At 42.7% G+C, this 15,214-nt stretch overlaps 1 protein-coding gene across 1 annotated transcript in view; it reads right to left on the bottom strand.

The window, feature by feature from the left end:
• ZZEF1 (zinc finger ZZ-type and EF-hand domain containing 1) overlaps positions 1-14,824 on the bottom strand; it is a 56,952-nt gene extending 42,128 nt beyond the window's left edge. Inside the window, exons 1-10 of the mRNA XM_066333180.1 lie at positions 14,434-14,824; positions 10,164-10,308; positions 8,928-9,122; positions 7,876-8,047; positions 6,274-6,473; positions 5,024-5,234; positions 3,367-3,483; positions 2,973-3,151; positions 1,819-1,917; positions 638-729 (exon numbers count right to left, since the gene is read on the bottom strand). Coding sequence (XP_066189277.1) covers positions 638-729; positions 1,819-1,917; positions 2,973-3,151; positions 3,367-3,483; positions 5,024-5,234; positions 6,274-6,473; positions 7,876-8,047; positions 8,928-9,122; positions 10,164-10,308; positions 14,434-14,769 — 1,746 coding nt within the window. The 5' untranslated portion in view covers positions 14,770-14,824. The remainder of the gene's footprint in view (positions 1-637; positions 730-1,818; positions 1,918-2,972; positions 3,152-3,366; positions 3,484-5,023; positions 5,235-6,273; positions 6,474-7,875; positions 8,048-8,927; positions 9,123-10,163; positions 10,309-14,433) is intronic.
• Positions 14,825-15,214: the final 390 nt, after the last annotated feature.

The raw sequence follows: 15,214 nt of genomic DNA, 5'->3' as shown, positions 1-15,214 counted from the left end.
CTTGCCAGAAGTCCATTCATGTTTAAATCTCTTTGACATCGAAATATGCATTGTTGCTCCTGGAATTAAATAATACTATTGCTTTGTCTTAAGTAAATAAATCAATTCAGGTGCAGAAACCTCACTGAAGTTTTGTCTTGGCCATGAGATTTAATCACAAGATCGTCCTTTGAAATCACGTAACAGTCACACCAAATGTTCAAATTACACTGGTATCTCTAAACAGAATTTCAAATACCTTCATTTAATCTGAACTCACATGCTTTGTAGCTTAATACCTGCTATTTGCAGAGTCAGAAAGTTATTTTATACATAAGATGAAAGACCTCGCATATAAATCCACACACTTCAGAGAGAAACCATAAACCAAAGAGGCTCTGACTTGAGATATATATTGCAAGATATAGATAAAATCAGTATAAAATAAATGTTTTTACTACATGCTTGTGGCTCCCTTGAACAATTTAAGACCGCCTTTTTCTGAAGTTCCCCGACTTACACTGAAGAAAAACTCTAAAATAACAATATTTCATAATGAATTTAAATTTCAGTTCATATAAAAATTATCCAAATTCATTTCGACCACTAGGGGAAAAAAGTAAGTCTTCTACTTCAAAAGCTCACAGTAACTACATACCTTTATTCTAATTTGTGTCACTTGAAATGAAGATTCAGTTCCAGTAGAAAGAATGATACTTGCTCTGGTTTTCCCAGTTTCAGTAAGAAACCCTAAAGCAGCAGTGGGAACAGAAAGTGTTTGAGTGAGTGCTGGTGCAAGGTGTCTGAAAGGGAATACTGGGATTGTGGGCTGAAGGGAGGAAAGAAACAAAACCACAATGCTTTTCCAGTGAAGTGCTCATTAGGAAATGCTTCCAAATAAAAGGGACAACTTAAAAGGTTGTATTTTACACAGAACTCCCCAGGCAGTATCTCTGTGAGCACTGCAATATCTGCAGCAGATTCAAGAATATTTTCTTATTCAAGTTTATTAGTAATTGCCAAATATTACTTTGGTTTGTGGCTCTATTCACTGAACTCGATGAATAGTCCCCCAAACTGTGACCCACCAAACAACAGTAGACAAGCCACAAATAACTAAAGAATAAACTCAAATAATACTCATGAACAAACAGAGGTGTGAAATAAGCATCTAGAATGTGCCTGATTTTCTGTCACAATGGCTTTCGTTTGCCAGTAGCACTGCACAAGACAATACACTATTAAAAACCAAAAAAGATCAGGTGGCATTTCACTTAAAAAGGAGGCCAAGAAACACAAATCTCTTTGTTTAGGTTGTATCCAGTACATAAAAGCATTGCATTAACAAAGGGAGGCTTTAAAGGAGAATTAATAAGCATGTGCAGTGAGAATTTAAACGATTTCTACAAACTCTCTTCCCATCAACATGTAGGAAACTAACAGTGACTTCAACCCACAAAGTGTGCTCTAACAGAATATTCCCTGTGACAGCTCACTGTTGACATCCATGCAGAATATCAACAACTCTTTCCAAAATCCAATCTTTTTGTTTGGTTGGCTTGTTTTGACAATAAACTGGTTTATGAGAAATACTTTGCACACTGCTGCAAAATCAAATTTATATATTGTTCTGGTTGGGGTTTTTGTTTGTTAGTTTACCTTTTTTTAAAAAATTACAAATCTTCCATAGCATAAAACTATAAAGGATCAAATATATATGAGTAAATATGGAATGCCACCACAGCATTGTTAGCTATCATTATGTTTGGTGGAATCATCTAACTAATCATAAATGATTTTATGATTGTAATATTATGGATTTTAAGTCCAAGCTCTTACCATCCCCAGTCCATGGCTCTACAAGGAGGTTTTCAGGCCCTGATTTATCCTCTTTTCCCTTTACATCACATGCTTGCAGAGTGAGTCGTAAAGGCTTTCCTAAGTCAAAAAATCAACAGGTTTATCAAATTCATTTCAAATGGTAAAATACATTTTTCAAAGTTCTTCATTCAGAAAAAAATGGAAAAAAATTACAATACTATGAGATTTTGACCACTGTCAGACCCAAAAAAGGGGAGGGAAACTGGAATATGAGAGATACATTAATCTAAAGTAGAGCTTTAGATACAGACAGAAGGACAAAGAAATTCATGACAATTAATGTTCCTTCAACTGTTGCCACACTTTGGAATTCACAACTCATGAAATACCACTTGTCTTACAAAAAGCATTGGCTACTCTGGGGAAACTGAATCAATTTTCAAAAATTTCGAAAGTAAACATTGATAATTATAAAATAATCCACATGTTCTTTGGCACTAGACAAGAAGTACTGAAAAAACAATACTAAAAGGCAAATAAAGGGTAGAATTCTTCATGAGAGACTAATGAGAATCTCAGAAGTTGATATCTAATGGAGTTGATATTTATCAAACAAGTACAGCAAATACAGCAAAATCATCACCTGATGCCAGACCATGAACAGGTCTACACTCATGACACACTCAGATTGTAAAAACTTAATCTTAATTCATCTTATAAAAGTGGAAAAAAAAAAAAGAACCCTAAAGAGATAACATTACATTTAAAATGCATCTTAAATTTGTACATGCCTGCAGGAGAGCACTCACTGAGGCTCACTCACACATGTCTAACTGGAAGAAGAAAACTACTTCCTGTCAGCTGCCTTTTAAGCAACACAAACACCATCATCACCATCCTGATACAGGGGCCCTGATCTACAAAGTTCATGTTTTCTCTCTTGACAAAATCCTTGATTTTCTTGATCCTACTTGATCTACTTGATTTTCTTTTGATCACAGCAAGCTCATCAATCACCAACTTTTCAGGCAGCTCAGCTGCTAGGTTGTGACTTCAGTGACAGCTTTTAATCAAGAAGATTTGGCTAATTTAAAAACCCAACAAGTGGAAACACTCAAAGCTGTGTATTTTCTTAGGGCTGTGCAGGAAAGGATCCAGGATTGTTCCATTACCATATTTATAGAGCAGGTTCTGCCTGACTGCTGCCATGGAAGAGATCAGTGAGGAAGCCTTGTATGGAGTGTCCAGGTGGTCACTGATGGCACAGAGGGAACTCAGCACTTTGGCAACACTGCCCCGGGCTAAGGCAAAGGCCAGGAGTGTCAGCTCCACCTCTGGAGTAATACAACAACTGTGAGGGAAAACAACAACAGGGTGAAAAGAAAATTTGGGACATTTTGGTTTTCAGTAAAGACAAGCTGCCGCAGAATCTCTCAGGTGCCTGTTTCTTGATGTAGGTGTATTTTTTAAGGTACTTTTAAAAGAGCATGTGTGAGTAAAGATGCAAAAATTTGATTTACAGATTCTTCTAAACCACTTCCCACTGCATCAACCACACAAGCTCACCTTGTTATTCTGATAAGGAAGCTATCCACTTCTTCCAAAACATTTGGTGATAAGAAGCTTGAAAAATCTGTGGAGCCTGGTGTTAGGGATAGAGGTGGCATGTGCTGCAGTGCTTTCCTAGGAAAAAATGAAACATAATGTCAGGAAACCAGGCAGAACTGGAGAAAGAACCTCCTAATGTGAATTAAGTGCTTGAATCTTCATGCTTTGTGTGGGCAGGTCTCTGCAAATTGCTTCTGAGTGCACAAAATCTATTTACACAGAGAATGTCTTCAAAAGGAACAACAGTATTGCATAATAGGCAGGGAAAGTTCAATGACTGTTGGGTAATCTTGAATCTAGTCTCAGTCTCAGATTTAATGAGACAAACATATCAAGCAGTTTTAAATTAAATCTCTGACAGCATTAGAAATAGCCTAGTGTCCAAGCACTGCCTCATTTTAAATTGGTCTAGAATTGAGCAAGAGCCTGTGAATAGTGTCCAAGTACTGCTTCATTTTAAATTGGTCTAGAATTGAGCAAGAGCCTATGAATAAAGGGAAAATTGACTTGAAACTCCCTCAGAAGAATTACAGAAACTAAAAGAGACACTTGTTGGCTCAAATCAGAATTTTTCTGAATTTCCAAAGATAATGTGATAACCCCTGAAAACAGGAATTCTTAAGCCAAAGTTATTCTATCCAATACTAAAGTTTTCCCATTCAGGATTACAGTTATTCCACCCAGTTGTAAAGTTCGGGGGTTTTGCTTTCTAATTCTAAACACTGAATCTAATTCCTGAAAGCATGATTTTAGTCAGGATTTCTCCATTATATACTTTTAATGCAGCATTCATGTTAGATTTCTAAAAAATATCTAAACCGAAACTGAAGACCCTCCATTTCAGCAAAGCCTGCAACTATGGGCCTGTCTAAGGCATGTATGAAATTATCTAAACTTTAAAAGAGATTTCACAGATGACATAAATTAAAATATATGCTTAGTGGACTTTAACCTACAGGATTCATGAACCTAATGACAGCCCTGCTCTTCAGCGTGGTGACATGGGGCTAACTGAGCTCTACAAAAGCTGATGTGGGTGTGGAGAGGTTTTACTAGGATTCCAATCCCTCAAGTCATGTAGCAGAAGTGTTTGGCAATCAAACAAGGAAACGTTACACAGAAAATGGTCAAAGCAAACATTTGCATGGAGATGGTGCACATAGTCAACTACATCCCCATAAAATGCACGACAAGGCATTACATAAGTAGAAATCTGCTGAAAATTAAGCTAAATGAAGCTTCAGTCCTAAGGGGAAGATGTTAATTTTATTGATTATTAACACTGGCCAAGAAAATTAATTCATTTTAGGCTGCTCAAAGTCATTACAAGTAAATGGATCGGCGAAAAATCTATTTTTCAGTGTCCATTCAGTCATGGTTTAACAACTAGATTAGATGAAACAGTCAGGAGAATTACACTTGTTCTAGTAGGCGCAAATGGATAGAAGAAAACCATCAAAAATCTGAACAATGAGACAGAAAAAGACGTTTAAACACCTTAATGGAGGGAGCGGAAACCAGTTACATACGGCAGATTGCTTACTAAAGCCAGAAGTTTGGGGTTTTTTAATTAAAAAGTAGATAAAATCACACCCCGTGCAAGTTTGTTACTTACTGAGTATTCTGTAAGATGGTGTGAACAAATGCTGGGTTTGTTTCCATGGAAGCTGTCACCAGAGAGGTCAGCAGGGACCAGTACCAGATGGCCGAGGCGTCGCACACGGACACTCCCACCTTCTTCACTCTCTGGTAGCCCACAGCCCTCAGCCCGTGGATTCTGGTGTCACATCCATCACTAAGGCAACGCTTGATGTTTATCTGTACATCTGTCAAAAACACAAAATAGAAATTTTTTTTTCCCCATTTCTTCTGCTAGATTAAAGCTAGAAGAATCGAGATACTCCAAACGTTGAATTGGTGCAGGAGGTCTTGGAAAAGTAAGGGCAGATATGGACCAGCACTGCCTGGTGTGGACAACCACACACACTGTGCCCCTCTGAGCTGGAAAATTTAGCCTTTGTATAAATAGCCCGTGCATCCATTACAGATGCTATGGCTAGAAACTAGGAAAGATTGTAATAAAATAGCCTCAAAGTGGAAAATAGGTTGTGGATCACCAGTACCTTCCTACCTGCATACACAGAAGTGTCTTGGAAACAAGTGGTTGTGGAGATAATAAGGAAAAGGAGCAAAGCCTAAAGGCAAAGTTTGAAGTTACATAAAAATTTTCACACCAGTTCTTGACCATTTTGCAGACATGGCATTGTCCTGATTACTTTTGAGGAAGAACATCCTTACTGCCCACTTCTGTGGCAGTGAAAGCTCCTCTCACTGGAACTGAAGGGACAAAAATTCCTGAAGCTGCAGAAACCATCTTAGGAAGGAGCAGCTTTTCTTGATTGATTGATTTCAATATAGCACCCACAGAGCTACCAGAATCAAAAATAACACTATTTGAAAGCTTAAAACCTGCCTTACATTGGACCAACTTCAGCTTTTCAGTACCAAAAAAAACCCCAGATTTTTTGCTAGCTACTATCAGCCAACATATGCTTTCACTCTGCAAGCAAAGATATTTTAAAAATGCCCCATGTCTTCACACTGAAAGGCTAAAACTGCATCTTTAGTAATTTTTTTCTTCAACCCTTAGCTCACATTACAGAGACCACGAGAAAGACTTAGAAGACTCTCTCCCAGGCTAGAAATTAAACTAAAATTAAAATAATTTCTCTGACCCAAGGAGAAGGCCCAAAGTGTCACCCCTGGTGACTGACACTTCCAACACATCTCTCCATGATGTGACCCAACCTTTCACCTTCCAAAAAGCACCGAACCAGTATCCCAATGGTATCTTTATTGACTCACACATCTGACTAATGTTAGCGTTTTCCAACAGTGTTACGTAGCCAGTGATATTGCTTGGAATGTGAACATCTCGGACCTCCTGGAGACTGCTGGCATTCCTTCCCACTGCCACTGTGACTTGCTGTGGCATGTAACTCTGGTCATTAGCTGCCACTGCAATGGACAGGTGTCTCAAAACCACGTCTGGTTTCATCTTTAAACTGCAAAGCAAAGAAGATTAAACAGTTCTTGTAAAGAGAAGGTAAGTCAAGCATTGTGGTGTTGTTATTGTACATCATAATGTTATACATATGTATATATTATAGATATTATGTTATTATTCATTCCTTTTCCTCCTCTACAAACACAGATAAATCTTCTGAAATTTATCGAATGCTTCACAGGTGTTCTTAACACCATACCACGGTGAACAAGTTAAAAAAAAATGTGATTTAGAAAACAGTTGCCTCTGAGAGATTGTAGAATTTTCTATTTATATTTTCAACTGAGAATTCATTCCTCAGGAATAAAAATGCAGGTTTTTTTTTTTTTTCTTTGAAGCACATGTTCCTAGTGCTACCACTGAAAAAAAAAAAAGCACTAAACATTTCTGTTCCATTGGGTGTTTCTGTTTCATGGAACTTCCTGGACAGTGGCAAAGTGATTCTATTCAAGTACCAACCACTGCATCAGTATTACAGCTGGGAAAGCTTCACTATACAACAAGGCTGATACAGGCATTTTACAAATTACCTTTTCTTTGGCAGTCAAGCTTTTAAATTTTATGCAGAGATTAATGACTTCTGCTTTTATCTGTGTTCATCTGTCCCTCATTAATTCCAGCTGTTTTCAATTACACCTGTTTTGGGTTTGTGTGACAAGGTTTTAGCAGTGGGGGCCGCAGGGTGTGAGAAGTTGCTGGAGGCTGAACCTGTGTCCCCATGGGCAGAGCAGTGTGCACTGGAGGAGGTTTGCTGGCAGGATTTGTGACCCCATGGGGGACCCATGCTGGAGCAGCCTTTTCCTGAAGGACTGATCCCCAGAGGGGACATTCACTTAAGATCTGGACTTGACAATCCTAGGGGGTCCCTTCCAGCTCAATATTCTGTACTTCTGTAACTGCACCCCATGGGAAGGACCACATTGGAGCACTTTGAGGGTGTCTGTCTCCCATGGGAGGGACCCCAGGCTGGTGCAGGGGAAGCTGTGAGGAGTCCTGCTGCTGAGGAAGGAGTGGCAGGGCCAGCATGTGATGAACTGAGTGCAGCCCACATTCCCCATCCCCCTGCGCCTCTGGAGGGGAGGAGAGAACTTCTCTTCCCTTTTTCTCTAAGCCTGGGAAGAAGGAGTGGGGGAAGATTTGGTTTTGTTGCTCCTAACCCCACCCTGATTTACTAACTTGAACTAAATTCCCTGAATGGAGCCTGTTTTGTCTGCGCTGGCAGTCGGTGAGAGAGCTCTCCCTGCCCTTGACCCAAGAGCCTTTGGTTACATTTCCTCTCCCCTGCCCAGCTGAGGAGGGCAGTCATGGAGCAGCCTTAGGGGGCACCTGGCATCCACCCAGACAGGATCAATCCCTCTCAAGAGCCCCAGGCCCCCCAGCCCCAGTGAGGCTCAGCTCACCGTATCCAGTGGGATCGAGCGCTCCCGTCCGACTGCCAGAAGGAGGAAGTTTCCCCGTTTGTCATCTTGTCGATATCGGCGGAATTGGACGAGGTCTCGATGTGTGTGTAGCACTTTGTGACAGACTTCAGCTTGTCTGACTCCTGATTGCCGTTCAGATCACTGGGGTACTCTGCAAAGGAATCACTCAGAGTATTTTTCTTTGGCCTGTCTGGAGTATTGTTATACCTTTGTAAGAGCTATCTCACACAAATTAACTTGTTGGCACAAAACATAGCCCCTGAAGGATTGTTCCTGACAGAAAGTAGGAGACAGCAAAGTTTCATTTCAGATGAAATTGCAATAATCTCCATCTACCACTCTCAGTATGAAAACACCTCCATCCCCTGGAGTTCAATAACCTTTATCTATTCCTTTCATTACTGGCCTCACCAGTGCTTTATTATTTTTGTGCCCAAATACAAACAGATGAAAGGGAGAAGTAAATGATGATGGAGAAAACTTCAATTCATGTATTTTAGGGAAGGGACAAAGCACTCTCTTTCCCACGTAACCTGATCTATTTCAATAGAAAGTGCAGAAATCTGAAAATACTTAGTCAAGCTGCAAAGAAGAGGAGCCCTCCCTGTAGGGACCAGGCCAGTCCCATCAGAGATACAGTAAAAGATTCATCACCTCCAGTCCAAAATTATAAAGTATCTTTTAATACTGAACAATCAACTTCAGAAAACATGCACTTCACATGGAAACTAAGTTTCTAGCAACTAGTAGAAATATTTGACTGAATACAGAATATCACAAATGAGTATCCATCGATTCTGAAACAGGCCAGGAGAAAAATAAGAACATTCCAGAGTGTTACTCAGATTGGTGGGTAGCTCGGGAAATTAATTTATGTGCTTAAAAAAACCAACAAAAAATCCACAGAATCATACAGATCAACTTCAGAAAACATGAGGCCTGTCAGAGGTGACACAGCAAAGAAAGCTTCTCATTCTATCCAAGCCACGGTCACACAACTATCCTGAAAAAGAAGGGAAGCCCTTGCCTACCTCTCTCTTTGAGGAGAAGTCGATCCAAAGAATCCTTCAGCACGGAGGAGCGCATGGTGCAGATGTTGTTGAAGTACTCCAGCACTGGGTAGGGGATGGCAGTGCTGGAAATGCGGTTCCTGTGCAGGAATCTCAGGATCATGGAGGCATGAAGGCCCAGGCGCTCTTTCGATTCAGAAAAGATATCAATAAACCCTGGAAAGAGACATTATTTCCTCAGGCACCACCATGTAAGAAGGATATAAAACTATGAGAGCACGTAGCTCAAGTCTGCAACCTCTACAGCAGCGGAAAGTGCAGGAAAATATTTTTGCCAGTGACTTGAAATGCCTGAAGGAGTTCAAAGCAATTACTAAAAACCTTATGGTTATTTTGGGGTTTTATTCACCCCAAACTGTTACCTTCAAAATCGAAGTGAAGCAGTTGCTACTTGATTAACAAGTTCAGGTGCTTGCATCACTCACCCTGAACTACACTGAGCTCTTCCCTTTGGCATTGTGGATTATTTGGCACCGAAGAGGTGCTTAATGCTTTCCACAACTTGGTCAGAAATGTCAGCTCCTGAGCACTGGTGCTCTGAATCCCAGTGCATTTACATGCATTCAACAATACTCTCTAAGTCCTCTTCTCTTATCTGTAGCCAATTCTAGTGTTTCTTGTCTGATCCTTAAAGGCAAATCCCCTTCAGCCACTTATCATCAAATGCTTTGGAAGGAAAGCCAGTTACTGACACTTATCCCAGAAATCAAATTCTGGAAACTGACACTTTCTGAACTATAAACCATAAAACCTGAATTATGTTTTATCAGGATTTCAAATGCTGAATAACAATATAATAATAATAATAAAATATGTGACTCATCCCCTGGAACAGACTCCATGGAGGATTTATTTCTCCAGTTATCAAATACAAGACTGCATTAGCTGGGCACTCACCAAAATTCTGCAAGGCACACTTTTCTGTCTGTGAGATAAACTAAACAGGAGTGTAAACTCCCCAGTCACACAGAGAAGGAAACAGTGGTTATTCGTGAAAGGAACTTCTGCATGTAATTCTGGGAAATGTTTAATTTACAGCAACTCCACCTGCTTGACATTAAAGAACCAAGAACCTTCTGGAGGATGGTTTTGATAAGATTAGGACAAGCAATGCTATTAAAGCAATTTATTGAAGCAGCACTCCTTCTGTGGGGCAGGGCTTGTGAAATCCTTTCTTCTCATACTCTGCTCTCATACCTGGCACCAGTGAGCAAGCTTGCAGTTGCCTGATTACATGGCTCAGCTCGCCCTGAAGATTTGCTCCACTAGAATTCTTGAGAGCCTCCAGCATATTCTCCACATCTACAGTGCCATCTCCTTCAGCATCAAACTGTGCAAAGGCCTGAAGAGTAACAAAAAAGAAAATTTGTTTCAGCGTATTTCCTTAAAGCAAGGTATTTCACAGAAGCCATAGCAAAAAAAGTTGTAACACTATTAAAACAAAATCAAAAGAATCTGTATTGAATTCATGGTAACAGGAAGCAGCCTGGCTGGAAATCTGCAGTGTTTAGCAAGTTTGAAGGTATTTGCACTGCCTTCCTACAAAAGTCAACTGGAGTCATGCTCAAGTGGAGACAGCCCATCAGTCACACCAGTGAATCAGCAGGATCCATCCATGGAGAGCTGGGACTGGGAGGAAGGTGCTGACCACAAAACTCCCCAGTTTAAGGGTGGTTTGGTTCCCAGAGCCACGCCCTCGATTACTCATCACTGCTGCATCCCTCTCTCACTGCATCCACTCAAATTCCTTCGGGGTTTACACGTCTTCTTAAATAAAGAAATTGTCCTAAGAACAGTAATATTTTTTCATTTTTCCTTCCATAAACTGTCCTCCTACACAAAATATCAGTTTAATATAGTTTGTCTAAGTATTTGTGAAACCAGTGGAGAGACTTAGAGAAAGGTTGGGATATTTTTTATTGAGAGAACCACTGGCAGCTTTATTAACTTTGACCTTAATAAAATTTCTAATATAGAAAGTTGTGTTGAGCATGTACAAAAAGTAACTCACACAGCATTTCACAACTTTGAACTAACAAATGCACAAGGTATTTTTATTCAGCTGAGTCTATAAAACAGAACTAAGCTCATAAATGTAACTTACTTTAACCAGCCATTTCAGAGAACTCATGATTTAATAGTAGTGACACACTACTATTAAAAATCTGGCTATATTTTCACCATCAGGTCTAATTTTGAAACAAGCTTCTGTTTAATTGCTAAAACTTGTTCCAAAAAAGAAATGCAGTATTTCAGGAGCATCCACTTTTTTCATATAAATTGGGAATGCACTTACAAAAGGTACTTCTTTACAAGCAAGACTTTAATCTCAGTGCCCTGAACTTTGTATTCCAAGTTCAGCCACAGAAGCCAAGTGAATTTGTCTCTAAGAACAGATGATCTCACAGGTGTCTGAGTCAAGGGATGGCTGCTGCTCAGGAGGAAGCTCTTGGTTTGTTACTTGAATATCATACTCGATGTATCATTAACAGTGCTATCCTAGAGAGTAGTAACCTGAAAGGATAAGCTCAAAATAACCTGCCAATTAACCATGACATAATTACACCAGTAAATCGAGAGCAGAGTCCTCAAAAGACAACAGAATTGAAACACAGTGTTTTAGCTGACTAAAGCTCTCATGGCACTTCTGTGGATGGCACTTCTGAGGCACAGAGCTGGAGTTTAGCTTGGAAGCTTTATAAAGTCTTATTATACACACAGCTGAACCCAAGCTAAGAATGATCACCTTTGAAAAATTATTTGGAGCAGCAAAGCTGGTGCTGAGCATCCAGCAGGAATCACAGCCAGTCCAGCCCAGGCACTGGGCACATCCCAAAGCTGAAAGCCAACACCTTTGCTTGAGGACAACAAGCCAGAGGGAATTAATTCTAATAGCCATGACTCAGTGGCCAAAACAATTCAATGTACAGTTTCACACCACACCATTCTCACCATTCTTCCTCATATTTGAAGTCAAACTGCACAGTTACAAATTGAACAAGTTTTGTGATGTTACTGATGACAATAAAACACGAGGCAACAAGGCTGAATCTGCTGCCACCTACTTTAAACCAATTTTTTATACTCTCATGTAAGGAAGGATTACATACATATATGCTTTTCTTCACATCTTAATGCAGTATTTTGTTATTTTATTTTTAAACTCTTCCTATGACCTCAGGAGATTGCACCAAACCTAGAACTCTAAAATTATTTTTGACTGTTCAGTATAACTTAGCTCTGTATTTGACAAATACATACACAATTTCCACTGCTGTGTAATATCCTGTGTAATGGAGGAAAAGAAAAAAAAAAGTGGGGGAAAAAATGAGAGTGTCAACCTGCACTCAAAGAATTTTTGAGTTGTGTGCAGGACTGGGACATGATACAATTCAGCAGCAGCCTAACACAACCCAGCTCATTGTAGCCCTAAATAAAAAAGTAACTCCACACAGTTCAACCCTGCACATGAAGAAGCAAGTGAGAAACATCATTCATAGGAAAGGATGGGTGACAGGGTTGCTTGGAAATATGGCACATGGAAAAATCAGCCCCTCATCTCACAGCTCAGGAGCTGGATGGCACAACAAGGAATCTGAAAGGTGACTTGGGAGAACTTCATATTTCAGCCTCTGCTCTCAGGGGAACTGCAGCATTAATGCTGCCAGCCAAAGCTGGATAGACGACATGGGAAGGTCTGAAGCAGTACTAAGAAGGATTCAAAGGTTCAGTTTATCTAGAAAACAGATTTTGCATTTAAACATTGGTCATAAAACATTTGAAGTCTGCACTCAAAGCCCTGCACTAAGAACAGGAAAAATGAAAAGGCAGCTCAAACTTGGGCTGTGCCAGACAGGACTCTATAGATATTAAAAAGTGAAACCTCTTGCCTGTCACCCCTTAACTGACTTCTCATCAGTGTAAAAGGGAAGCTCAAACAGCTGATGGGTCAGTGCCAGCCACAGAACCGATGACATCAAGGTTTTCCACGGAACTCTCAACATCTCGACTCTGCAGGGCAGACCAGATGTGACCACACATCCGTGCCATGCTAAATCCTGTGACAAGCTTTTTCCCCACTCCCTAGAGCAGGAAGTGCAACCAAAACAAACAGATTCCTCATGCAGAGGAGGACGTGAAATGCAGACAATCCTCAAAATGTTTCTGCAGCCCACAAGGCTCAGCTGTTTGTGCCAACAGGAAGAACCCCAATGGACCAATTTCACCCTTGCCGTTGTTACAAATGAAGATGTGTTTGTTACGGGCTCCTCTGGTAAAGGGACTGGAAGTGGAGGCAGCATTTTACCAAGCTACTTAAACCAATCTGATAAAACCACACCTATCTGTACATGAGAATGAATCTCCTTCCAGTTTCCAGGAGCCTGGTTCACCTGTCGGCACTGATTTGAGGCGTGTGTGTGTGTGTGATTTAACAGTTTACACAGTTATTCTGCTACTCGGGAGCAAAACAAAGACAGCAGGAAGTGACTGCTGAGCCTCAGGAACTGCTTGCACTAAGGAATTCAGACACGGCCACTTTCTCAAGTCAGCCTGGAATTCCCAACAGGGTACTCTGCTGCATTTTGGATTGCTACTGAGTAAAGCTAAAGCTTAAGTGTTCTAGACATTAAATTCTCCATATCCTTTCCCACAAAAGGGCAAAACTGGAAATCCCAGCAGGAAGGAAACTACTCTCTTCTACCATTACAAGCTGACCATAACACCTTCTGGCTGTGGAAGGAGATCTCTATTACACTACTGGCAACTTTTCCAAAAGTCCTGTTTTACCATAAAAGAGATACTTGACAACTTCACTGCCGGTTTTAAAAAGCTGCAATAAAATTAAGCGTGGTAAACTTTGACTTGCTGATAACGCTAGTAAGTATCAAGCAGAATTACTCAGGCAGGATTTCCTACCTGAGGATTTTCCTATCTGATTTTCCTACCACACCTGTGCTCTCAGCTGCACCAGCAGTAGCAACAGCAGAAATACGGCTGTAAATACCCGTTTTATTCTTAAGAGGATGCTGAGCATGATTACTGATAACGGACGGACGTTTTTTAAAAAGGGGTATCTGGAGGCTGACAGACTGTCTATCGACAGCAGCAGCTGCTTTTCCAGCCTTGTGCAGAACCCTCTGGCCCGGCCTCTCCCCATGGAGCAGGACGCGTGTCCGGGGTGCGGATGGCCACGGAGCCGGTGCCAGCGCCCACACCGAGGGCTCGCCGAGACCCACCGGAGCACCCCCGGAGGCTCCCCCGATGCCGGCCACCCCCGGCCCGGACAGGCGGGTCCCTGGAGAGGACACCCATCCCTCAAGTGTCCCAGGCCAGGCTGGACGGCGCCCTGAGCACCCGGAAGGTGTCCCTGCCCGTGGCAGCGGGTGGAACGCGATGGTTTTCAAGGTCCCTCCCTGCCCGAGCCATGCCACGATCCCTGCGGACGGCGCTTCCTGCGGGCTCTCACCTCCTCGCTCTCCCCGCGGGAGCCGGCCGCCAGCCGGGACACGCTCTCCAGCACCTCGCAGAACTGCTCCAGGCTCACGGCCTCGTCGCCGCGGCTCAGCCGCTCCTCCAGCCATCGCACCAGCGCGCTGTGGTGCCGCGACACGAGCGGCTCGGGCAGGGCCGCCTCCCGCAGCCGCGCCGTGGCCTCCCGCAGCCGGGCCTGCTCCAGCAGCACCTCGGCCGGCGGCAGCGCCGGCGCGGCCGCGCCGGGTTGGGGCGCGCCGGCCGCCCCCTCCATGCCCTCTTCGGCGCCCTCCTCCTCCTCCTCGCTGCTGTGGCTCGCCGCCGTCCCCATGAGCCGCTCGGGAGCCCCTCGCAGCCGCCGCCGGTGCCGCCGCTCTCGCCGGTCCCCGCCCGGCCCGGCCCGCCTTAGTCAGCAACTTCCCGCCCGCCGCACCTGTCAGCGCGGGGCCGCCACACCGCCGTAAAGCGGCACCCGCGCCACACCGCCGCAAAGTGCCACACCGCCGCAAAGCGGCCCGGCGCTGCCGCAAAGGGCCGCCCTGCCAGCCCCCGTGACAGCCGGTGGAAGGAGAAGGAGCCAGGAGGGGATCCAGCGCCGGGCAGCAACGAAGGCGGAGCGGTTTGGGGCAGCTCTCTCGTGAGGAGACTGCGGGACCTGGGCCCGGTTCGTGTGGAGAACACTAAGGGGAGTATCACCAAGGACTGCCAGTAGGGCAGTGCCAGACTCGTCAGTGATACCCAATGACTGGATAAAGAATAATGGCCATGAAAAAAAA

Source organism: Sylvia atricapilla, chromosome 20 (assembly GCF_009819655.1).
Source record: "Sylvia atricapilla isolate bSylAtr1 chromosome 20, bSylAtr1.pri, whole genome shotgun sequence".
NCBI classification, from domain to species: domain Eukaryota; kingdom Metazoa; phylum Chordata; class Aves; order Passeriformes; family Sylviidae; genus Sylvia; species Sylvia atricapilla.
The sequence above is the reverse complement of the archived record's forward strand: the minus strand, read 5'-3'. Positions and strand labels throughout refer to the sequence as shown.